General features: G+C 57.4%; 1 protein-coding gene across 1 annotated transcript; it reads right to left on the reverse strand.

Moving 5' to 3' along the window:
- Nucleotides 1–6323: 6323 nt before the first annotated feature.
- FOXQ1 (forkhead box Q1) lies at nt 6324–7531 on the reverse strand. Its single transcript, XM_048507279.1, has one exon. It carries the CDS (start codon nt 7526–7528, stop codon nt 6407–6409), a length of 1122 nt encoding a protein of 373 aa, XP_048363236.1. The 5' UTR covers nt 7529–7531; the 3' UTR covers nt 6324–6406.
- Between the last annotated feature and the right edge of the window lie 1509 nt (nt 7532–9040).

A 9040-nucleotide genomic window follows, 5' to 3' on the forward strand; every position in this document is an offset into this window, starting at 1 on the left:
TGTTTTAAAGAAACCCCAATCAAGAAACCTTCTGCCTTCAACTGCACGACAGGTGGAAAGGACCCCTTGAAGTTTTTCCCTGTTATAACTATCAGGGAAGGTTTGTTTTCTTCCAATTGATTGGCAGCCGGTTTTCTCCCCGTGGAAACCCAAGGCGCTCCTCGCCTGAATTTCATCTTAACAATAACCGCGTTAGATAAGCTAGGCTGAGAGAGAGAGAGAGAGAGCGCTGCATTGTTCCAATGGCGGCACAGAGATTCGAACCCAGGTCTTCTCTGACTCTGCAACCGCTGCCCTCTACGCCCTGCTGCCTGATGTCCTGGTCTGGGCGATCTTGACAAAAGGGCAACCTTCAAGCCAGGCAACAATGTCCCTTTGCTCGTCTTTGGAATAAAGTCGAGCACGTTTTCGTTCAAAAGGCCCCTGGGGGTCACCCTCTCAGAAATTCAGCTGTCCAAAGAGGAAGGGCAGCTGCCCCGGTGGAATCGGCGACGGGGACCCTGCGCTGAAGGGGGAAAAGGGGGCATGATTTATTTTCAAACAATTAAAGCAATACCCCCCCCCTTGAAGTTGAAAGCCATCCAAACGCACGTGAATTTTTCATCTCCATACACTACCAATAAAACCCGCCCAAGGGTGTGTGCGTGTTAACAATATTGGCGATCCTTTTAAGCTTCTTTAATCCTGTTGAATTCCAAGGGAGTGGCTCCCGAGGACGCCTGTTTAAGCGCCCTTCCCCAACAGAAAAGCCAATTTAAACCGCAGTCCTGAAGCCACGCCCAGCATCATCTCATTGTCTGCAACCCCGTCGCTTCAGTATAAAGGAGGAGGGGTCTTTAGGAATGGTCGGAGTCTGTTCAAACCCAGTCCTGCCATTGGTGGATCATCTAGTTCGCCGATGCAACGATTGGCTAAATTTTCTCCAGTGACAAGCCGCAGAACCTCCTGAGACTTTTTGGGCGGACCTTCGTTTTGAAGTATAAACTCAGTTTCCAGGTGTTTAAGAGTCTGTAGTGCAGAGCTATCCAACTCTGGCCCTCCAGAGGTTCATAGACTACAATTCCCATTCTGCTGCCAGGGTCTCAGTGGGAATCGCGTGGTCCATATGAACCTCTGGGAGAACCAGAAGTTAAATTACCCCTACTATAAGGATCCAGCCGCTGACTGTGACTTTTTTTTTGCAAAAGTAAGTTTTGTGATGCCCAAGGAGATTATTGAGACCAGTGAGGCTGGGCCTGAATACAAACAACAAAGAAGACTGATGTAGTCACTGCCTGGTTTTTAAAGGGCCAGTCCAGCAGCCCAAATCTCCAGGCAGCCCGTGGAGAAACCTGCCCTCTCCCTGGACTTCCCACTTCGCTCGTGCTCCTACAGCAACTCCTCCCCCTCCTCAAAGGGGATTGGATGCTGGAGCCGCACTCCTCTGGGCTCATCTGAGTGGCTGGTTCTCCCTTCGGGGCAGGACAACCTCCTGCCAGTCACGGCCCCAGCCGAGGAATCCTGCTGCCTGGCGTCGCCGCCAGCCCCGCCCTCCTGCTGCGGCTGCATTCCTGGAAAGACTCGCATTTTTGCTTAGAAACCAACCGGGTGTCCCCCGACAACCTCCCTGAAGCATTTGGGAGGCGACGCCAAGGGATTAGGTGGCGCTTCCCCCCCCCCCTCCCGGCGGCCCTTGGGAAAGAGAGGCTGCTCAGCCAAGGCAAAAAGACCCAGGAGGATCTGTTGACCCAAAGATTTGTCTTATCTGAAAGCGTTTCTGGGCTCCGCTCTGCCCATCTCCTCTTCGTCGCGTCCTTGACGAAACTAAGCACTGATCCCAGTCCTTAACGCGCCCGCGCCGCCCGTTTGGCTCTCAGGGGTGCCTTCTGCTCAGGGGTTTGGGGATCGAGCTGTGAAGCTGAGATCGACACCTCTTGTCATGCCACGAGGGGCTCAAAAGACATTCCTGGAAGTTCAGTAGCGTGTCCGCCAAGTAGGTGTGTAAACAGGGATCAGGTGCATGAAGCACAGACCAAGGAGCCTTGTTTGTCCTGCTGTGTCGCTTTAGGGCAGTGGTGGCGAACCTATGGCACGGGTGCCAGAGGTGGCACTCAGAGCCCTGTCTGTGGGCACACGCAAACAGAGTTTGTCATGTGGGGAGGGGGAAATTGCCCCACACACAAACATCTAGGCTGGCCTGGGGCCACTGGGCTCGATTATTAGCATTAAACCTAAGACCTAGTTTTGGGGAAGCAGTGTAGGTAACCCTGTTAAGCGCTGTTAAACCCCACTGATTTTTATATGAAGAACTAAAGCACAATCCTTTACCTGGGAGTAAGCTCGGTTGCTGGCAATGGGGCTTGCTTCTGAGTAAACTCTCCTAGGGTCGTGATTCGCCCGGAAGAGTTGCACTGTTGCTTCAAAGCAAAGCCACCGACTACCACCAAGCTTACTTCTGCGTAATGCATGCCTCAGAGCTGACCATTTTTTCTAAACAAAAACCTCAGAATTCAGATTAAATTGCCTTGTTGGCACTATGCAATAAATAAGTGGGTTTTGGGTTGCAATTTGGGCACTCGGTCTCGAGAAGGTTCGCCATCACTGCTTTAGGGGGAGCGAGATTATTGAGATCACTGAGGATGGGTCTGAATACAAACAACAAAGAAGACTGATGTATTCACTGCCTGGTTTTTAAAGGGGCTGCTTTCCACTTTCTATCTCTCCACCTACTTCTCTCTTCCTACCTACCCACCCTCGTGGAATTTCTAGGTTAAGAGTGGCCGACTCTACTCTGCAGACCTGGTTCGGTTTCCCACTCCTGCATGTGAAGCCTGCTTGGCCCACTCACTGGCCTCTCAGCGGGGGTGGGGGGGAAGGCAATGGCAAACCACCTCCCAATGTCTCTTGCCTTGGAAACCCTACAGGGTCGCAGCAGTTTCCACCACTATCTGAAAGCAGACACAGAAAGAGGGAAGGGAAACACCGCAGGCCCCTTCCGCACATGCAGAATAAGGCACTTTCAATCCACTTTCAATGCACTTTGCAGCTGGATTTGACTGTGCAAAATAGCAAAATCCACTTGCAAACAATTGTGAAAGTGGATTGGAAATGTATTATTCTGCTTGTGAGGAAGGGGCCGTAGAGAGGTTGAGCTAAAGAAGGAAACACAGTTTGTCCAACAGGCCTCTGGGAGAAGCTCTCTTTTCTGCCCAGTGGTTCAAAGGAGAGGAGGCCCGTCCTTGCTGGCCCTTTGGCTGGTAGCATACCTGGAGGAAAGAAGGCCTGTGAAGTCTGCTGTCTAGTTACTTGTGTTGGAGACGGTGGGACTTCTTTCCAGTTATCCTACATGGGATGTGTACGGTTTATTCCCTGGAAGCCCTGGGTTGCCCATCATCTGGACCAACTTTTTAATCACAAATTCAGATGGGCATTTTCAAGAGCAAGATGAAATTCTTTTCCATCATCATGACTTCGAGGCCGGTTCTCAAACATCCCTCTGCGTGATCCACGCTGTTCTTTCTGCCTTTCTTCTACTGACTCCCTTGAACACATCTTGCTCCCCTGCCCTAAGTAAGCTGTAGGCCCGACTTCTCTGCCTTAACTTCAGTTGGGTTCTCAGACCTTCCCACCAATGCAAACATGACTTTTTTGCTCGACAATCCTGAGGCTGAAATAACTGAAACAGTAGCCGAATTTCTGCTGCGCGTTTTGGATTAGGTCCCCTTGGCGTCTGTTTATATTATTTATACCAGGGGTAGGGAACCTTTAACACTCAAAGAGCCATTTGGACCCATTTTCCATGGGAAAAGAAAACACTTGGAGCCACAAATAATTTTTGGCATTTAAAATAAAGATAACACTATATATATATAGGGGTTTTTTAACCTTTTACTCTGCTCATTCTGAGAAGCGCATGGATGCGCCAGGGCGGGCAAGGATGAAGCCGGCAGCTCGGCCTCGCCAGCCACCGGGAAAGCACCGCCCCGCTCCAACGGGGCGGGCGAGAGGGGAAGCCACGCCAATTGCGCGACCCAGCCGACCCGTGGGCGAGTTGAAGATCGCCACTGCAGGAGCGAGCAAGGATGGGAGCTGGCTGACTGGAGGCTCGTGGAGCCACAGTGCAAGGGCAGAAGAGCCGCATGCGGCTCTCGAGCCGCAGGTTCCCTACCCCTGATTTATACTGTCCTTTACTGGATTTACTCCGATTCTTTGTCCCTATGTTGTAGATGCCTCATAAAGATCTCTGAATCTGAATCCCTATGGTTTCTAGTTACCTTTTGGTGAACTTGCCAAAAGATCGGGCTCTATGACAGAATCCAAAATCTGGTCCTTCACCAGTAATTTGTAGTGTATACCTTTGGCAGGGTGGTCGATTTAACTAGCCTCTTGAATGTCAGTCTGATTTGCAGCAATTAGCCAGTGATGTTATTTACCTCCATGCTACAAAAGGCGACCACTGCAATTTCCATCCATTAAATCTTTATTAATGGGGCAGGCCTGTCCCCTCCCCGCACCCCCTCCAGTTTTCAACCTTTGGTTCTATTAAGTCCCAAGAGGGCTTGTAAGACCTATCAGGGAGTACTTTACCCCCCTGTTCCCAGACTCATAGTGGAGTTCCCTTCCCCATAACCGAAGGTCCCTCCCCAAATACCCATTGCCAGCAGCTCGGAAAACATTTAGAAGAGGAGGAGTAGTAGTTTGGATTTATATTCCCCTTTCTCTCCTGTAAGGAGATTCAAAGGGGCTTACAATCTGTTTTCCCTTCCCCTCCCCCCACAACAAACAACCTGTGAGGTGGGTGGGGCTGAGAGAGCTCCCAAGAACTGTGGCTAGCCCAAGGTCGCCCATCCGGCATGTGTTAGAGTGCACAGGCTAATCTAGTTCCCCAGATAAGCCTCCACAGCTCAAGTGGCAGAGCAGGGAATCAAACCAGGGTCTCCAGATTAGAGCGCACCTGCTCTTAACCACTAGGCTGCTCACATTTATATTCTGCCAAGTCCTGGGACACGTGCGGACCATCAGCACACACAACCGTTTTTATGGCAACTTTTATTGGAAAATAACCAAGATCGAGAATTTCATAAAACACGCACACATACTCACATCACAGACAGGCACATTTTTGAAAGCATCCTTTTTTCCAGTGGCAGTGATTTTTGGCGGGCTTGGACCTCTCTTCTGGAAATACCCCGGAAGGTCAAGCTCAAGTGTTTTCAGGATAGGGCCCCCAGATTGCACCCATCCGGTGGGAGGGTGGGGTGGGAAAGAAATCGGTGACTTCCAGCTGACACGCGTGCGCAGCACACACAAACAAGATCAAACCCGCCCTCTCCTTGAAATAGAAATAGGAATAATATTATTAAAAACTGCACTTCTCTCCTCTCTCAACAAAGCTATAAATAATTTCACACATACGCACATCCCTCCCCTGACAAGGCTCTGCGGCAGTTAAAGGGGGTTCCCCATTAAATGGGGTGGGGGGTTAGGGAGAGGTGAGATTGCACCTCCTGTTCTGGTGCGGAAAGGTTCACACGTGCATTCAGAGCCCCTGTCTGTTCAGCTGGAACCACGCAGACTTTCCAGAAACCGGATCAGGGGCCAAGGAATGAAACCCGAACTCCACTGATCTGTTCTAAAGTAGCGCCTTTCGCTCCTGGATTAGGTCAGCCCCAGATGTTGCTCGGGTGTTGCTCAGCAGCAGCAGCCGGTTGAAGCGACAGGTGGGTGGGATGCCAGGCAGCGCTTAGTTTTGGGGGGTTTTTTTGCATTCCTGTGCTCCGAACCGGTTGAATTCCCTCCTGAGGACATGTCGGAGGCTTCTCGCAGGGCAAATCCTCTGCCCCAAATGGCCCTTCAAAACCATCGGATTATGCTGGAGGAAGTGATTTGGGGGGTTTACAGTCCAATAGCCTGAGCAGATAGATGCATTACTCGGGAGTACAAACCCCCGAAACACAACTGGCAAACTGGGAATCTCTGGGCCCCCTTGAATAAGTGGGTCAAGAAGTGCAGCCTGCATCTGACTAGGATGGAGTCAGGATTGCACCCTTTCCCGCCTAGTCATGGAATGCCCCCCCCCCCCCCCATGTCCTCCTGGCACCTTCAAACACAAGCAGCGATTAGTGCACGCCGCCATCTTGCCCGCGACCCCTCAGCTGCTGCTTTCGCGGCGAAGCCAGGGTCGAATACACGCGCCCCAAGTCCATTACACGCCACAGTCCCCCCACAGGTCCCTGCCGCAGCCAATCAGTGAGAAGCGCTGAGGTCCATGTGCAAAGTCCAGGTCGAAGAAACCAAAGGGAAGCCCCCGGTTAAGGCACCGTCTACGCACGCTGGTGGTCCTGAAGGGCGAAGCGACCCCCGAGGCCAGTCCTGAAGTGCCTCCTCGGGGGTGGGGTGGGGGGAGGGTCTTCGGCGCGCTCCAGCATCACGCCGGCGGGCTCTCCAGCGGATAAGGGCGGTAGGAGGCGAGGTGCTGCAGTGCCGCGGGCAGCCGGAGGGGGCAGTAGAGCGGCGGGAGACCGAGCGGGACCCGGGGCCAGGCGTCCGAAGGGGCGGCGGGCAGGGCCTTGCGGGGGTCGCCGGGGGTCAGCGGCTCCGGCCGGGCGCCTTCCAGCAGCAGCGGGTCCGCCAGCCCGAAGGGGTAGAGAGGGGAGGCCACCGCCGCCGCCTGGAAGGTGGGCACGAGCGCGCAGGGCAGGCCGGGCGGGGGGAGGAGGCGCGGGTAGCCCGACGGGGCGGACCAGGGCGAGGGGCGCTCGGCAGGCGGCGTGGCCGGGCGGCGTGGCCGGAAAGGGCGGCTGAGGAGGCTCTCGATGGCGAAGGAGCTGCGGAACTTGGAGCCGGAGGGCGGCGGAGCGGAGGCGCGGGCTGGCGCCGGCGTCGAAGCGGGCAGGGGTTGGGGCGCACCGGGCTGGGGCCGTGGCAGCGGCGGCGGGCCGGCCGCAGTGGGGCTGGCGTTGGGTCCGGCGCCCCGGCTGAGCCGCTTCCTGCGCCGTCGGAAGACGCCGTCGGCGAAGGTGTACTCGGAGCTGGGGTTGAGCATCCAGTAGTTGTCCTTGCCCCACGGCCGGGCCGGGTCGCGCAGCACCTTCACGAAGCAGTCGTTGAGCGAGAGGTTGTGCCGCACCGAGTTGCGCCACCCCGTGTAGGCGCCGCGGAAGAAGGCGAAGCGGCCCATCAGGTACTCGTTGATCTCGGCCAGCGTCAGGCGCCCCCCCGCCGAGTCCCGGATGGCCATGGCGATCAGCGCGATGTACGAGTAGGGCGGCTTCGGGCGGCGCGTGTACGGCTTCCCCCCCGACGCCGAAGCAGGAGCAGCCCCCGCGGCCGGGCGAGCAGCAGCAGCAGCCGCAGGAGGCAGCGCCGCCGAGGAGGACGGTGGAGCCCCGGCCGGGCTGAAGGCGGCGCAGTCCCCGTCGGAACCCAGCTCGCTCCCGGCCGCCAGCGGGGACGCCGCGCTGCTGCCGCCGCTGCTGCCTCCGCCGCCTTCCTGGTCGCTGCCGCTGAGCTTGTCGTCGTCGGGCGGCGCGAAGAGCTCCAGCTTCATGGCGGCGCCCCCGGCAGGCAGCCGGCGGAGGAGTCGGGCCGGCCTAGGCGGAGGCCCCGCGGGGCATGGCTCGGACCCGCTCACGGCCCCCTCTGCACTCTCCGCAGCCGCGAAGGAGCGGCCCTGGGGAAGCGCGCTCGGAGAAGGGTCCACAGGAGGGGCGAGGGGCGGCCGTCGGGCTTCCCGGCCGGGCCAAGGGCGCTACTACCACCGCCGCCGCTGCCCCCCGCGAGGGCAAGTGTCGCTGGTGGGCAACGGGTAGGGAGCGACGGCTGCTCGGCAGCGGATCCCTCTTGGCGCCGGGACCATCCGCGGAAGTCGCGCTGCACTTTCAGCGGGCTCCTTCTCCGGCCGAGGGGGGAGCCGGTCCTGGCCCGGTGGCCTCCGCTCTTCCCGGGGGGCGCGCCGGCGGAGGGGGGCCGCAGGGGGTCTTGGCTGCGTCCGGCCCAGGTGAGCCGGCGTCGTCGCCGTCGTCGTCGGGGGCCCGCGCGCTGTCAGCCGGGCGGCAGCAGCCCCAACAGAGGCGCGCCGGTCGTCGTCGTCCTGCTCCTCCTGCTTCCCGGGAGCGCCCCGCTCACCTCTCTCCGGAGTCCTCTCGCACCAGCCCATTATTATAACGCAGCCCGGCCGGCCGGGAAGGAGGCGGAGCTCCCCTCGCAGTCATCCGCGCCGGGCGGCGGGGTGGGGCGGCAGGTAGGCTGCCCAGCCAAGGTAGGTGGGCAGCCGCGCGCTCTCGCTCGCTCTCGCCCGGCCGCCGCCGCGGGCAGCCCCTGCGGGCCCCAGCGCCGCCTCCCCGCCCCCTCGCCCCCTCCCCCGGGGGCTTCTCCCAGGAGGCCAGGCAGGCGCAGGGAGGCTCGGGCGTCAAAGCGCCTGGCGGCTCCCAGGGGGCGGACTCGCACCTGCGAGCTGAGCCGAGGCAGAGGCGGGGCAGCCTTGGCAGCCTGCGGAGCAGAAGGGCTCCAGAAGAAGGCCACCTGTTGCTGCTGCCACAAAACGCACGCTGGGCGGGGGGAGGGGGGGCACCCCCAGTCATGCAAAGGACGCGGGCCAGGTGGACAGGAAAGGAGGCATCCCTGAGCCAGAGGGGAGTTCCCTCGCCCATCTTCTACGTTCCCCAAAAGTGTTTTTTTTCCAAACGCTGGATATATCAGTGACTTCAGTCTTGCACTGGAGTAAATACTGCGACGTGACTTTTGCAGGATCCTTTCCTGACGGTTCTTGCAGGAGTCCCAGCATTTTAGTGTCCTGGGCCCGTCCCTTCTTGCTATAAGTTATCCCAGGGTGTTGCAGCGAATTTACTGTGCAATCCCAAAATGAGCCACACCTGGGTTTACAAGGGTCTGTCTCAGGTTAGAATGCATCCTTAGGTCTGGAAGATCTGGATTCCAACCCCCCACTCTGCCATAAAGCGCACTGGGTGAGTTCCTGACTGTCAGCATAATTTGCCTCATAGGGTCATTTTGGGGGTTAAAATGTGTGTGTCATGTACATTGGAGGAAAGTTGGCACAACA

Source organism: Sphaerodactylus townsendi, linkage group LG09 (genome assembly GCF_021028975.2).
Source record: "Sphaerodactylus townsendi isolate TG3544 linkage group LG09, MPM_Stown_v2.3, whole genome shotgun sequence".
Classification (NCBI taxonomy): Eukaryota; Metazoa; Chordata; class Lepidosauria; order Squamata; family Sphaerodactylidae; genus Sphaerodactylus; species Sphaerodactylus townsendi.